The 17,214-nt window shown below is 33.8% G+C and overlaps 1 protein-coding gene across 1 annotated transcript; it reads right to left on the bottom strand.

Moving 5' to 3' along the window:
• Positions 1–3,626: 3,626 nt before the first annotated feature.
• On the bottom strand, positions 3,627–15,540 carry stk31 (serine/threonine kinase 31). Its single transcript, XM_079429445.1, has 25 exons — positions 15,089–15,540; positions 14,971–14,998; positions 14,839–14,891; positions 14,524–14,619; positions 14,382–14,453; positions 13,656–13,814; positions 13,226–13,542; positions 12,659–12,824; positions 11,032–11,157; positions 10,548–10,660; positions 10,301–10,457; positions 9,952–10,077; positions 9,222–9,404; positions 8,959–9,075; positions 8,653–8,772; positions 7,629–7,760; positions 7,325–7,426; positions 6,537–6,617; positions 6,200–6,325; positions 5,726–5,845; positions 5,538–5,624; positions 5,120–5,269; positions 4,855–4,980; positions 3,974–4,042; positions 3,627–3,894 (listed from the first exon to the last, which is right to left on the bottom strand). The coding sequence occupies exons 1-25, from the start codon at positions 15,092–15,094 to the stop codon at positions 3,790–3,792; spliced, it is 2,937 nt and encodes a 978-aa protein (XP_079285571.1). The 5' UTR covers positions 15,095–15,540; the 3' UTR covers positions 3,627–3,789.
• Between the last annotated feature and the right edge of the window lie 1,674 nt (positions 15,541–17,214).

Genomic DNA, 17,214 nt, shown 5'->3' with positions numbered 1-17,214 from the left:
AGACGCTCGGACCTGCCCCTTTCGTTGACGCCCGTGTGGAATAACCAATCAGAGGCACGGGATGCGAAAGGACACGCCCACTGGCTGTAGGCTGTTCCGTAGGATTACTATATAATAGCATGTGCGACTCATATGTGAAATATGTGAGACGTTTATGTATTTCCTCCTCCCAATTAATTGCTCAGGGTGTGTATGTCTATGCAACAGTGTTGAATGTTATGACATATATTTATACACTTTAAATGTAGAATTCCCTTTATCTATTATTAGGGACCTAGGAGTTTGGACAATAACCATTTTACAAGCCATCATCCTCATGAAATATTCTTTTCACAATCATGGGATCACACTTTTTTTTTTTTTTTTTTTTTACTATGCAATAACAAAACAACAATTACAAAGACAAAGAGAACAACAAAAAAACAACGAGGGTTACAAACAATAATACAAAGCATACTAAGTTATCTTATAAGACTTACACCATAAGAGAGTCTTACATGCAATAGAATTATTAGAGTTACTCAACGAGTTTACATACATATCAAAATCTTTCCTGAAAATAAAAAATGGGATCACACTTTAAGCTATGTACATCTTCAGCTGATGACCGCTATTTTAATCTTATTGTCCAGAAGAGGGCGACATCAACGCATTTAACGCATTAATGTGCAATGGATGCTATGTATAGCCTAATCATGTTAAAAAAATAACATATGTATATATATATATATATATATATTGACTATATATATATATATACTCTAACAGCTGATATCCCACAAACTTCACCATACAAATGGGAATATAAAAGATTTTATGTCATGGTCACTGGCATTTTTTTATTTTATTATTATGATTTTTTTATTGAATGCTTGAAAAACAACAACAACAACAACAAAAAAAACAATAACAATTGTCATCGTCAAAACACAACAATCCAGGTCACTGGCATTTATTTAATCAGATATCATATTGTTTATATCCTAAGGTAGTTTAAATAAATATTTAGTTCTCTGTTGATATTAAAAGATATTTTTAGAAACATACATTTCTTTTAAGGTCTGAAAAGTAGCCAAAGCCTAAGAATATATTCATGAATTCCAAATGTTGTCTTTTATGAGGTTAAAGGGATAGTTCACCCAAAAATGAAAATTCTGTCATTATTTACTCATCCTCAAGTAGTTCCAAACCTGTATGAATGTCTTTGTTCTGCTGAACACAAAGGAAGATATTTTGAAGAGAGTTTGTAACCAGGCTGTTTTGGGGCACCATTGACTTCCATAGTAGGAAAAAAATAATACTATGGAAGTCAATGGTGCCCCAGAACTGCTCTGTTTCCCACATTCTTCAGAATATCTCCCTTTGTGTTCAGCAGAACAAAGACATTCATACAGGTTTGGAACTACTTGAGGGAGTAAATAATGACAGAATTGTCATTTTTAGGTGAACTATCCCTTTAAAAACATGTCTACGATTTAATTAATATACAACCACTATTATTAATTTCTTCAATGCATTTAATTCACAAACACTGAATAATACAGAACACAAAGTGTATGAAAAAAAAACAGTATCAGCGCAAAAGTTTAAAGCTGCACACTGCCACTCTCTGGTCACCACTGATGGCAAAAAAACTGTGAAGACACATGACAAAGAAAGGAAATTATATAAAACTTAAGACAAAAATGTTTTTTATAAACCTTTTTAATTTAAAACAATTAAGGGTCAGATAACACAAAAAGATCATATTCACACTTTAGCTTAATAAAATGTCGTAGTTTTAACCTGATCTTGTCATGTTCAGTGTCTGCTTCCTCATAAGTTGCCTAAGGACCGCTTTCTGGTGTCTCTCTCAACAGCAGACTCAAGAACACAGGCTCAGGACTGCTTCTTTTCCCATACCCGAGAGAGGACAATCAGAGCAACAAAAGCATAAAATTAACATTTCTTTGTAAACTTAATTTCAACTTGTTTACTGAACACTCTAAGACTACCTATTGTTCTGCTTCCTGTATTTTATTGATTAATTTCACTTTTTAAAAATCAAATGAGCTTGATGTAGTGTCGCAGCGCAGTATAGTATCTGCTCATGTCCTCTTCAGGGATGGCTGTGTCTGGTGTGTATGGATATGCATTTGTGACTGTCACTATCCACATCACAGCAATGACCATGAGCACAAAATGATGAGAGGGAACAACATAATTTGGAGGTTCACATGATTCATGGTGCTGAAAATGAAAGTGCAGCCTAGTTTTGAACGATTACTTTCTTTGAATTCAAGACAAGACTGGATCTTAATGTTGTTTATAGAAAATATATTTATATTAATTACATATCATATATATATATATATATATATATATATGTTTTTTTTTATTAGAACCAACATATACGATTAGTATAAAACAAAAAAAGTTTTTTTAACTTACCTTCCTCTGATGATTGACTTATTTCATGTGAGGGTTTGATTGACAGCGCAGCTCTCTTTGATCTCATGAAAACTCTCAAACTCCCTGAATGCAACTAACAAGTAGGTTATTCAGACTTGCATCAGATCTCACTTTGCCAAATGTGCTTTAAACACCAACTAACTAACTAGTTAAATGGATAGTACACAAAAAAATAATAGACTATAATAATAATTTACTCAGCGTTCCAAACCTGATATGATTTTCTTTCTTCTGCTGAACGCAAAATAAGATAACCTATTTTGAAGAATGCTGGTAAAATACTTTTAATAGCATTTCTTTTTATGTTCCAGAACATGATTCATTTATACGAGTTTAGAACAACATGAGAGTAAATGACAATTTTAATTTACTAATGAACTATTCCTTTATGTGTCTGAATACCTGATAAAGTTTAAGCATTTTAGAATAATTTAAATATGAGAAATGAAGGGGTCTGAATACTTATTGAATTGACTGTATGTCACAATTCTCTCTTCAAAAGAAAATGTTAAAGCCTTATATTATATAGTGCTATATTGTAGTAAATGACCTTGGGTCATCCAATCTCTCATCCCGACAGATAGCAGCAATATCGAATAACTCTGTAGTCTGAATTCCAATAAGTGAAAACCATTGTTACATAACACTTAAGATCTCAGCCTGATGAGCTTCTTCCTAAGTGGCATAAATTGTAACTTTCATCAATGCCGGGATTGATGAGTTCAAAAAAGAAAAAAGAAACAGTGGCTAGTGGAGTACCAACAACACTGGAAAAACCAGGTGACCTATCCAAGGTCAATAATCACAGAGATTGCATGTAAACGCAAACGCATGTACCCGAAACACTAATCAAAATGTGTTATTTTCTCACTAATTTGTTGATGACACAGTAAATTACTATACACTCATAATTTCTGTGAAGATGCACTAGCATGCCAAACTGTCCATTTTTCTGCACTCCATTTTTGAGTCACGTTTTGATGAAGATGAAATAAAAGAAAGAAAATTACAAGAAGACAATTTTCGAATGGGGCAATTTCAAATTAAGGTCTTGTCACTGACTGAGACTACAGCTGACAGCCTTTCAAATGACATGGATCTGGGCTGGAACAGGATAAAACATTACAAAATGGAAAAACCAAGCATCTAACAAAAGAAAATGCACAATCTTTGTTATTGACCAAGATTTTTCTGCCTTTATAAACTTATTTTTATTTATTCCAGGAACACGAAACAAGGTTTGAGGAATGAACAAACATACACCTCTGGGTTTCTTTTTTTTAGAAACAAATTATAAAGAAAAAGGGCAAAGAACGTAAACATGAACACAATTCACTTTTACACATCAACCGTGATGAAGTAGTCTTCCTTTAGGGCCTCAGAAGCAGACAGTCTTGTAGAGGAAACCAGCAGCTTTGAGAGGAGCTTGTGCAATCTGGCATCCTGTCAAGAGATAGATGTTTGAATCATTTTGGAGTAATAATTAGAAAATAATATTTATCAGCTCTTATATTCCACATACCAGACCCAAACCAGAGAATTCTACATTTTGATGTTCTCTCTCTAGAGTTCTGAAGTCTGGAACATGCAGCTGTGAACAAACAAGTCTCCTTTACCAACAGATTTATTTTATTTTTTTATATAATTACATATTTATATACAATGTATTTTTATACTGTATTATGAATACAAGAAAATTGTATTCATATTAATTTTATTTTAGAAAATATAAAATGGTAAATAAGTACACTACAGGTAAAAAGTTTGAAATAATTAAGATTTTATATGCTCACCAAGACTGCATTGTTTTGATAAAAAACTAAATATTTTAATAACTGTGAAATACTATTACAATCATTTTCTCTTTGAATACATTTTAAAAATGCAACTTATTTGTGTGATGGCAAAGCAGAATTTTTGTTGCTCCACTCTTAATCAAAATTGACAGTAAAAAAGACATTTATAATGTTAAGGTTTGTAATTCAAATATAGGCTGTTCTTTTTAACCTTCTATTCATACAAAAGACTCCTGAAATAAATGGATCACGGTTTCCACAAAAATATTAAGCAGCAGCAACTGTCTTTAATATTGATAATAATAAGAATCATTATGAATAATTAAGCAGCAAATCAGCATATTAGAATGATTTCTGAACAACCATGTGACACTAAAGACTGAAATAATGATGCTGAAAATTTAGCTTTGATCACAGGAATAAAGTATATTCAAATAGAAAAAAGTCTAAATTATAACAATATTACTTTTTACTGTATTTTTGATTTTAAAAAAATACTTCTTTAGGGATATATATATATATATATATACACATACACACACATACACACATATATATTATTCCAGACTTTTAAATGGTAGTGTAAGCAAGCAAGTAACAGTTCTACCCAGAGCATGATGCCTCCAAAGGCATACATATCGCTGGCTGGGGAAGGCAGCTGACCCTGCTTCAACTCTGGAGCCACCAGACATATGGAACCAGCCACCATCCCCCTGCCAGACACCCTCTGTTCCTATAAGAAACAAATAATCATATAAAAACTCATTTGTAAAATTTAATTGAGAAAATTTAACCCCCCCCCAAATTTGAATGAAACTTCCCGGAATTTGCTTGGGGTTTTTGTTTGTTTGTTTTTTGTTTATTATACTTACAGGTGTCTTTGTGAAATCATAATCTCCAACAATCCCTTTCTCTCGGCCGATGGCAAACACGTTGTTGGGATGCAGAGATGCATGAGTAAGAGATGCTGCATGAAGATTCTGGAGTCCCAGAGCTACGCCCTTCATCACCTTCCTAATCTCCTATGTGGCAACAACAAAACAGAGGACAAAAAAGCACCTTTTCGCATTAAAAAAAAGTTTGCAAACTGTACAGGGAAGCACCAAAATTTAAATTCTGGTTGTTATTCCTATTAATGCTTGGTATTAAAATATATACAGTACATTTCTAAGTAAATCAAAAATAAAATGAAAAGAAAAAATCTACAATAAATATTAAAAACGTTTTTTCCAAGAATTTTGTAAATCTGACAAACTTCACTACAGTGCAGACAAACACATTTGCACTTACAGAAGAGGACAGTGGGGAGGATTTCTGAATGGCCTTCAGACTTCCATTAGAGTAATGTGGTACCATGATGTATGCCAGTGGATCAGACTGGATAAAACAGAAGACATTTCACGCATGCACTGGCACAGAGCTGTAACATCATTGAAATGGGTAGTGAGAATCTAGTATAGTAAAGGATGAAAGAGAACTTTGCCGCAAAACAGCGCCAGGAGAGGAACAGTTGTGGCAGGATTCTGCTGCTGAGCTCTGTGATAGTGGGCAGATTGTCCAAGCATCTTCGCCTCTGACTCTTCATCCACAGCATAGCACTGCAAACAACCCTCAACTCTTTCAGAAACATTCAGCAATGTACAGCAACAAGATATACAATATCTAACAATATATCCTGGAAAAAAATGCATCACGGTTTTCACAAAATATTAAGCAGCAAAAACTGTTAAAATAGATCATTGAGTACTAAATTAGCCTATGCAATGCAATGTCATGTGACACTGAAACCTGGAGTAATGGCTGATGAAAATTAAGCTTTGACATCACAGGAATAAATGACATGCTAAAATACATAACGAGTATGGGTGTCCTCACTTGGCTTGTAGTGTACATATATTCTCACGGTACCTTGACTAAAGCAAAGCAAATAAATATTCTGGGCTATAACCAACCTTCAGGACTACTTTCTGTCCCTGGAAGTCTGTGCTAAGAAGAGGTCTCCTCCCACTCAGCTCTTTCATCGGCTCTGCATCAAACATATCTCTGTCCAAGCTCTTCATTAACAGTCCTGCAGAGCTCTGAAAGCAATTTTAAATGCTCACAGACCATTAACATATCTTTTCTGTAGTCAGTGAATATTCCCAAAAAGAAAAGTTAACAGTATGCTCATACTGTGCTATTCTAGTCATTTGGTATAATTCCTTTACATAAAACCATGCTAAATGAAACATTGTACATTTTGAAGAGAAAACTTAAGAGGCTTGTATGTAGTGACAAACAAGTACTCACCATATAGCCATTGATATCTGCATCAGGATAGATCAATGGCAACTCAGGAAAGCCTCTGTTCATGAGGTCACACAGCACTATCTGCACATCAACATATAATGGACATTTCAGGTATTAGATGGGGAACGTTTTGCCAATTAAAAGTGACCCTGGACCACAAAACCAGTCATAAGTCACACCGGTCTATGTGTAGCAATAGCCAACAATACATTGTATGGGTCAAAATAATACATTTTTCTTTTATGCCAGTAAAAGTAAAGATCCTGTTCCATGAAGATATTTAGTAAATTTCCTACTGTAAACATATCAAAATGTAATTTCTGATTAGTAATATGTATTGCTAAGGACTTAATTTGGACAACTTTAAAGGCGATTTTCTCAATATTTATATATTTTTTGCATTCTCTTATTCCAGATATTCAAATAGTTGTATCTCAGCCAAATATTGTCCTATCCTAACAAGTTTAAAAAAATAAATTACCCTTATGACTGCTTTTGTGGTCCAGGCTCACAAATGTTAAGTAATTTAACCTTCAACAAAACAAATTCACAACACTTATGCACATTCATTTTTTAATTATACATTTTATATAACACAATTCAGCATTGGCATTTCTATCCCATTGCAAACCACTGTTTTGTGGTATAAACACAATATTAGATATAGTACATACCTCCTGCATAGATAAATAATAATGTATTGTACTGCCATTCTTAACTGTGTCTGTGCTAGAATCTAAGCCCAGTATCTCAGAATATGAAAGATCTTTTTACACATCTAAACATACATATTGCTTCTTCTCATGGCTGATTTCTTGAAAGAGTGCATTTCTCGTCTCCGCGATCTCCTCCTTCTTCTTAAGAATCTCTGGCAGGTCGAGTTCTTCTGCCTGCGGGAAACTGAAACTGATAAACTGACCATTTCCAGTAACACAGCAGGCAAAGTTACAATAATTAATAAACAAATCAAAATCAAACCAATAAAACAATATTTTGACCCCGTCCATCTGAGCTCCCAGCACCATGTTCATTTTGTGAATTGCGGCCCCATCATGTGGTTTCTCAGAGGACATTAGGTAGGGCTGTTTTCACCTCCTCCAGACAGCTGACTTCCACCAGTTTCCAGCGCAGCTGAGATCTCAGGCTCCTGATGTGCTTCTTCACCGCAAACAGCTCGTCCGCTTTAGGAGGGCCGCTCTGCCACTGCTGGACTTCCTGCTTAAACTGCAGTTAAAACAAATGACTAAGTACTAAATAAAACTGACACTGAAAATAATCATGCACTGTATACACTACAGTTAAAAAGTTTGGGGAGAGTGACATTATTTTTTATTTTTTGAAAGAAATGCTTATTTCTATTCAGCAAGTATGTATAAATTGGTCAAAGGTGACAATAAACCAATTTTTAATGTTACAAAAAATGTCAAATTAATGCAGTTTTTTTTTCCAAATTATTTTCAACTAGGAAATGTTATTTGAGCACCAAAATCAGCATATTAGAAATATTTCTGATGGATCACGTGGCACAAGAATATATAGTTTTAAATTATAGTTTAAAATCTATTAAAACAGCAAACAGTTTTTTTAAATTGTGATAATTTTTGCTGTCAAACGATTAATCGTGATTAATCACATCCAAAATAAGCTTTTGTTTACATAATGTGTGTGTACTGTGTCTATTTATTATATATTTAAATACACACACATGCAAGTATATTTAAGAAAAATACGTTATATTTGTATATTAAATATATGTTATAAATTATATAAATATATACATGTAAATATTTTCTAAATATATACTATATGAGTGTGTATCTATATATACACATAATAAATATACACAGTACACACTTTTATTTTGGACGTGATTGAATCACTATTAATTGTTTGACAGCACTAGTGATATTATTTACAATATATCTGATTTACTGTATTTTTGATCAAATAAATGTGGCCTTTCAATGAAAAACATGAAGAAAAACAAAAAAAACTCTTACTGACACAACCAAAATGTTTGAATGGTAGTGTATATTTTTATGAATCTCCATAAAGTGAAAATCAGCTCTCCATAGAATCAATTTTTCAAAATTAATCCAAAGAGCAAATCTTTTACCTTCGTGTTGAGTTCGTACTTTTGCCTGATTGCCTCTAACAAACTTTGTTCTCTCTGGATGTCCTGCATGGCTTTATGAAAGGCATTAAACACTATTTTTCTCTCTTGATCGTTGTGTTCCTATAAGTGGGGGAAAAAATTGGGAACATTTTTCCATTCAATAATTGTGTGCTTTGTTTTACCCAAACAATGGCACTTCTCCCTCTGGAGAAGACCTGGGGGGTTGTGCCCTCAGAAGAGAGAGAACGCACACTGAAACGCAGACATAGCGTAGAAAAATGTGTAGATCAGGACAGAAACACTTACAGAGAATTCAGTATCGAGTTCTTCACACAAGGCATTGTCAGCATTCATCAGGATCTCATCCACACCTTCAGCAACATCTTCTCCAGTCAATGACGTTTTCTCCATCAAACATGAAAACTGAAACAAAGGCTTCATCTTACTGAGCAGTAAATAAAGTCTCTTGATACTATAAACCATGTCTGTCCATTTAAATTCAAAGCCAAATAATTCCCTACCAATAAAAGGAGACATGAATTTGGTGAAGTTTACATTAGCAAACGTACCTTGCTAAGCTTGGCTGCCCAGCAGCTAAGAGCAAGGAGAGCGTCATCTGTAGTTTTTCGCACATTTTTGATTTTCTGTTGTTTGTGCCCCTTCCACTCACAGAACTTCTCAAAAGAGCACTCTTCGGTCTGCTCCGCCAGCATATGAGAGCTAAATATTGCAGTCAGTGAGGATGCAACTTCCTATATATGCAGACGACACCGTTCAAAATGCAGTAATGAAAAGCTGGCAGGTGAATCTTCACATACTATGTATTTGTTTTTTTAATTTATGGGCACACCTTTATTAGTTAGAAAACAAGAAACTGAAATACAAGAGATTCCAGAACTGAGCACAGCCTCTGACAGGCTCAAGAAGTAGAGGCCTAATCTGACTAAATTCCGTACAAAACAATCTCTGTCAGAAATTCAGAAAGTGATATATTTGTATAAGTGTTTTTAACAAGAAAAAAAAAATTGTATATTGAAATAAAATAAATATAAAATAAATAAAAATAATACATAAAAATATTAAATGGAAAATTTTAACTTATCTTAAACTGCAAAAAAAAGTTTAAATACTAAAATGGATAAAACTCAAATAAAAATACAGCTAAATAGAAATGAGAAAAAAAAACGAATATAAATGACTAAATAACAACAAAATTACTTGCTGAAAATACAAATATACTGTAACAGTATATAAATAATACTAAAATAATTCTCATTTGTATCTTTCTTTACTACATACCTTCAGCTTGTCCAAGCGTTCACCGATTGGTAGCTTGTCCACCTCCTGCAGGAAGTCATCTACAACAGATAAGAGAGCACCACGGGCCTCATTCCTGCTGTTCACCAGTGGTTCTACTTCCGCCACCTGACAGAACACACAGAAGAAATCTGATAAGCGATGCCACAGTCAACAGAAGACAGCAGGGAATGTTCAACTGTAATACAGTTGAGAGGCTTCTAACAAGAACAGTTCTCTCCATACAGTCTTTTTAAGGAAAACTCTTTTTTCAGCCACAGAGATGACATTCATCTTTATGTAAACTTATTCCATTCATTGATTTGAGCAGGAGAATGTAAATTTTACTCACGGTTTGACAGCCTCTTAGATTCTCCAAGGTTTGATCATAAGCTTTCCACGCAAGCTCCAGCCTCTCTGAGCTCAACGGTTTTAAGATTCTGTGGTTCATGATGATGGTGATAGACTCTAAAAGGTGATCTTCATCAGTGGAGCATGGATTACTCTCCCTGAGGTTCAAATCAACAATTTTAAGTCAGACACATCAAGTCAGAAGTAGAAGGAAGTACACATTGTAGGAAGAAGAAAAAATAATTTGCCTCAGTTTCCTCAAAGTATCCACTTTCTTAGCCAGCTGGGATATTCTGTTTGCAGCTGTTGTAGGATGATTATGTTCAGTCTCCTTTGTCTTTTCATAACTCTCCTTCAGTGTCTTTAAAGAACAAATGTTTATCCATATATTGCATTGCGGAACAAAGCTATTATCTGTGAATGTGTGCGACTCCTCTATAGGTTAATAACTAGAAGAACAACGAAGTGCAGTAAACTGTAGAACTATTTGTGCTACAAAACAGTGTTTGTAGTTACAATAATGCATTAATAGTACCAGTCTGCAATATCAAGCAACAAAACGAGCTGTTTTGTACAGCGAAAAAAATAAATGGAAACATGACACTGGAAGCCTCGGACATTCAAGACTGGTGCATATTTTTCTAAATTAATAAAATAAGGTGGGTGTTATTAATCTGTGCCTAAAACACACTGAACAATCAACACCCCAATGTGTGAAACAGCTCAGTGCACCTGGAGCTCTAATTTGGCCTCATCAAACTGCTGCCCCAGGAGAGATGCATGCTGCTGGATGGCACTTCCTTCTTCTTTTAGCTTCTTGATCTCCATGTCCTTTTCATTTATCACCTCTCTCATCCTCTGGGTACGCAAAACAGCACAGCGGTCACAGATTATCTCAGGCATGTTCTCACATGTTACTTATTTATTCACTTTTAAACGCCATCAAGGCTATTTTCATGGCAATCTCTCAATAAATTATACAAGGCATACAATTAACAAAAGGTTATAAAAGATATTTCAGATGTACAAAATTCTAAAATACATTCAGGTGATGCATTTTTAAATAAATCAGATAGACACCTCCGTTGTCTTTTTACAATAAAAACAGTACAATCCAATAAAATGTGTTTCACAGTCATTTTTAGTTTGGCAAGTAAGGCATGATGGTGGTTCTTCACCTTTTAATAAATATCCATGTGTAAATCTTGTATGACCTAAAAGACACCTTGTAAAAAAACAACAACTTGGTCATACCTAGATTTAAAACTAGTAAAAAAAAAAAAATAATAAAAAAAAAAAAGGATTTTACACTACACTAGGATTTGTTTCATATAACTTATTTTTCTCACAAGGGTTTTCACATGTAGGAGATTCATGATATAATCAAGTGTGATTTCTTACATGCGGCATCATGAGAATTAAGTATCAATGTATGCACACTATCATTTGAAAATAATATAATTAATATAAATAAATAAAATGATATTGTGAATTTTCACAAATTTTAAGCCAGGTTTCAGTGTCACATGATCCTTCAGAAAACATTATAATATGCTGATTTGGTGCACAGAAAATAAAAATTTATTCTTTTTTATCAATGCTGAAAACATGTCTTCAGGAATTTCTGATGAATAAAAAGTTCAAAAGAACAGCACAAAATCTTAACTGAAATCTTCTGTAACATGATAAATGTCTTTATTCCAACTTTTGATCAATTTATTGTGTTCTTGTTGAGTAAAAGTATTAATTTCTTAAAAAAAAAAAAAAAAAAAAAAAAAAAAAACTTACTGACCCCCAAACTTTTGAACACTATTGTATTTGTAAAAGTGTCCTTATTCCACTTATTAGTACTATATATATATACTTTCTATACTTGTTTCCCTCTTGAAATATCTTTAACGCTGAGCAATGGTTTAAATCAGTGGTTTTGCGTTTGTCATCAATTGCCAACAAATAAACATAAAACTAAAGCAAACGCACTCATTGAAATAATGATTTTAATTAAAATATTAATTTGAATAAATTTTCAAATGCATTGAAATTCATATAATTGTTCAATTTGATGACTTGTCTTTCTACAGTGTTTGTTTTCTAAACTGTATGCACACCCTTTGACATTAATAACAAATGATAGGGGTATATTCTTTTCCTTTTGCAAATGGCGAAAGCATCTAAATCCCTCTGAACATTAGGTGGGAAATGTATCAATTGAGTGGTCACGGTGTTTTTCACAGGTCTGATGTCTACAACCCTATCAGAAGTGAACTACCAGTTAGAACCACTGATTTATAATGCATAGATGTGAATGTTGTGAGAAAAGAAATTCAATACAATATTTGAGAGAATGAGAAATTGCCACCTGTAGTTCAGACTCCGTTTCATTCGGCACCTGTTCAGTATCCTGAGAGCACAACTGCTGTCCATTTACATCAGTCTTTGAGGCCTTGATCTCAGTAAGAGGTTCCTGACCAGCATTCAGTTTCTCCACAGGCTGGACAGCAATGGTGGTTTTCTGCTCCCTAAAACTTGGAAAAACATGGATTCATAAATCAGAACATCCATCAAGAGATCTTCATGAAGATTATTTGGATCCCACTGCCATGATTAAAGGGAATATAATGGTTATCCTTTAAGGGATATTCAACCCAAATGGAAATTCTGTCATAATTTACTCACCTTCATGTTTTTCAAACGTTTTATTTTTTATTTTTTGTAGAACACACACAGATATTTTGAAGAATGTTGGTAATTAAATGGTTTCAGGTCCCAATCTTCCTTGGTGTTCCATAAAATGCATAAAGGTTTGGAACAACATGATGAGGGTAAGTAAATTATGACAATTTTCATATTTGAGTCGACTATACCTTTAAGCACTTTCACAAAGAGAGGTAAATCTATATTATTGTCTGTGTGTCTCAAAACTTACTTAATTTGAGGTTTCTGGTCTGAGAATATTGGTCGCAATTTGGGCATGCATCCCAGTGGAGAGCCAAGTGTGTCCAACTCCCCCGGGGCGTTTCTGGTGGTCCACAGTCCTGTGCGCTCCTGCAGGTTTACTGAGGGAAGGGAGTTCTCCCTGTTTCCTGGAAGACTGACTTTGGCGAACTTGAATTTCAACAGTTCCTCACCAATGTCAAGATTCCCCTGGAAGGCTTCAACCAGGATGGTTCCATCAAAGCAAACCGACTTTTTATGGACACGCAACTTTTTTCCATTAATCATATTCTGAAGAAAGGACTTCCCCTATAGTGACAACACAGTTGTATGAGAGTCAAAGCAAAACATTTAATGATAAACCAATATCAGATGCATTTAAAATCACATTCATAGGAGAACAGTCCAGTTTTGTCAGATACCTGTGAAAAAATTGGGGAATCCTGCTCGCTTGTCACATGAAAGCCCCAGAACTTGTACTTTTTTGCAAGTCCTGTTGTCTGCAGTTCTTCTGGGAGTTCAACTAAATCAGACCGACTGGCAATCTCTGTATTTCCATAGTCAATGTACAAAATGTAGAACTGAGAAAAAAGACAAAGCAAACCCTGATATGTGATATCGGCGAGAATCACATCAGTGTTAAAACAATCGAAAAACAGCTCTGCATTTTGCCAATTATTCATAAAGTTGTCATTTAGCAGTCCTCAAAGTTACTTTGTTCACTATAATAAAAATTACACCTCAAGAAATGAAAACCGCTTTTGATAAAAACGTTAAACCGATCATGCATCATGCTATGTATATTGTTTTAGGCAGGCTGCTATAATAAAATTACTTGATCATCTTATAGTTCTGTTCACTATTTTGGAAACCAAAACCAAAATAGCAGATGCTTTTGGTCTCTGAATAAATTAATCATAGTTGACTGCTGCTGAACAGGGTATTTTGTTTCTGCATTTCACCAATTTCATCATAAAGTGTAACTAATCTAACAAAACAAATACATTTTAACCACTTAAAGAGTGCAACAAGTGGTGCACTTTGGTGTATTTTTAGCAGCCTTGGTTCAGGAGGTATCCCCCCCCCCCCCCCCCCCCCAAAAAAAGAGTCAGTTTAACAGTTTTTTAAAAATACAGCTTTTTATGTACCTTGTCTTCTGTTTGCTGTTGCACCGTACACCTGTACCAGCACTTGTCCTCTGAATATCGTGCCCCATAGACCTACAGAGAAAATGGAAAAGAGTCAGATCTAACCTTTTTGACCTTTCGTATTTGACCATATTTGACTCGCCTTGTGTGAACTTGGTCTTCCCATGAGTATAGGTGCACTGGGGCATTTTTCTGTCAGCATAACATTTATCTTCTCATTTATTTTGTCTGTCACATTCTGATGAAACAAACACCAAAAAATTTCAAAAGCACACTTTAGATAATTATAGCTACTAGAAACAAAAACCAGCAACTCTAAAAGAAACGTTGTAACAGTTTACAGTTTTGACTCAAACTAACAATAGCAAACAATTCAATCTGACATCAAGGGGACGTTTAAGTTACCCAACTCTGTCATGTCAAATTAACTTGGTAAACAGTAAATATTAAAGCTTACCTGAGCCCAAAACGTAATGGCATCCACAACATGAGTGACAACCACCAGTTCCACTGGATCAATAAAAACAACAAGCAAAGCTCAAACATTAAGTTAGCTGAAGGGTACCACCAGAAAAAAACGGCAACTTACTTTTCTCCGACTGATCCATGAGATTTACCTAAAGTCAACAACATGGCAGCCATTATATTAGAAGTTTTAGCTTTCTAATGATAATATTAGTTTTATTTTGAATATGAAGTCGTCTTACCAACATGTAAGTTAGCGACCTGCAACTGAAATGTCCCTGCTAACGTTAGTCCACAGATCGATCAAAATCGGTCAATTGCGGTAACTGTTATGTTCTGTAAACTGCTTGTGTATAGCGACAGATATACTGGTTATAATGCAAACTGTTCAGTTTTAAGAATGAGGAAAGTCACTAAAGTTTAATTAACTTAGTTGTCAAGTTATCTTGTAGCTTTAGTGTTATGTCGTTCTAAGTAGTAGCACACACGGGGTATTTTAATGCTAATATTGCCACTGGGCAATATTTTAATTTTAACTACAAATAGCATTAATTTAGCTAAATCAATAATTTAATCCGAACCTTAATAAAAAAATAAAATAGAATTTCGTCTTTGTTGGAACAACTCGAAGTCGGATCTTTTCAATGAATCACTTGAATCGATCTGAACTAACTTCACAAATCAGCTGAGAACTGAATGAGCCAATTATTGATGCATGAAATCAAACAGGCTTATTGATATCCAGCTTCTTATTGATACAACTTTAATAAACAGCAATGTGCGCATAAATAGGCTATATGGCTGAATTTTAATTTAAATAATATTAAAATAATAATATTATGTATGTTCCTGTAAATATAATAAATTATGTTCCTGTAAATAATATAATAAGTCTTAACTTATCCATTCATTATTAGGTTATAGTGGTTATTTTGATATGATATCTATAGTAATTTTTATGAATATGACTTAGAGAAAACATTACTGGTGTGCATCTTGACACAAAACAAAGGCACTGATATATATATTTTAAGATCAGTGCAAGTTTCTTTCAAGTTTATTACATTTTAGTCTGGGACTAGGTTTAAGCCTAGTCTATGAAACCAGGGGTATATGTTTTTTCCGAGGTCAGTTTGATACAATATAAATGATAATACACAACCCAATTTAAATACATTTTATCTGGACTACTTTTTAATGCATTTTGTCAGCAAAATATGAGTATTCTGCTAAACTTTCTGCTAAACATAAAGTCATACAAGTTTGGAACGACATTAAGGAGAATAAATAGTTACTGAATTTAGTTTTTGGGGCAAATTATTCATATACCCATGTACAACATCTAACTCTTGTCTCGCAGTTTGCAGAAACATAAATCTCTAACTAAACTAAATATAACTCTAAACTAAACTGTCAATACTTTTTTTTTTAATAAAATGTCAAACTATGTGAACATTTTTACTATTCTCATAATAGTAATATTAGACGAGTAAGCAAACAGTATGATACAGAGTTACAACCATTTGTACTGTACACATTCATTCTAGCAATGTGCAGCAGAAGAAGTCAGGGGCTTTTGGTCCTTAGAGCCCAGTTTCTCTAACACCTGAGCAGCTGCAAGATGGTGATTTTTTTTTTTTTTTTGATGAAAATGGCAAGTATACATTGTTTATTGTTCTGTAACAAGCATCTGCTATTGAGCAAAGTACTGTTCCAGATGTTAGGCCTACTTACTGGTTGAGCCGATTGTTTAATATTGTATATGAATGTTTTATCAATGAACTGTAAGGACAAACGTAAAATAATTCTCTTTTGAGAGCATTCGTAACTATATGTGTCCACCTCCACATTCATCTTCCTTCAGTGTGGACATCGTGAAGCGGGAAGATGACACAGACTTTTGTTGCTGTAGCAGCATGCAGCAGGTTTCTGAGATGTCTGTGGGTGTTGACACTAGTCACCCAGTTCCACTTTCTCTCAACAAACTGAAAGAAGAAACTGATCTTTACACTGGAAATGGCAAGTAATCTCTAACATTGTTATATGAATTTAATGTAAGCGTTCCTATTGTGAATGACTTATTGATAACCAGAGAAGTGGGGCATTTTGTGACAATTTTCAATAAGAACATTAATTAAAATAATTCAAGATGTATTTATAAGGATGCACCAATATTAAAATCCTTTTTAAAATACTGATGTTAATACTGTATATATTTTATAAAACCCATAATTTTAGGCATCACAACATTATAATGTACTGTATGAACAAATAAACTTTATTTAGAAATTTACTTAAGATCATATTTAACTGTGTTATTGTATTATTTGTGTTTTTAAAGCTTAAGCAAAGATAATCTAAGTAATTA

Source organism: Barbus barbus (assembly GCF_936440315.1).
Source record: "Barbus barbus genome assembly, chromosome: 12".
Lineage (NCBI taxonomy): Eukaryota > Metazoa > Chordata > Actinopteri > Cypriniformes > Cyprinidae > Barbus > Barbus barbus.
This window is presented reverse-complemented; position numbering and strand designations above follow the sequence as displayed.

Bases quoted from the DNA above. Each gene is read 5' to 3' on its own strand.
- stk31 (XM_079429445.1), bottom strand. The intron at 10,661-11,031 runs GTGCACTGAGCT...TGTTCTTTAAAG, and splicing joins AGGCCAAATTAGAGCTCCAG to ACACTGAAGGAGAGTTATGA. The intron at 6,326-6,536 runs GTGAGTACTTGT...AATTGCTTTCAG, and splicing joins CAGATATCAATGGCTATATG to AGCTCTGCAGGACTGTTAAT.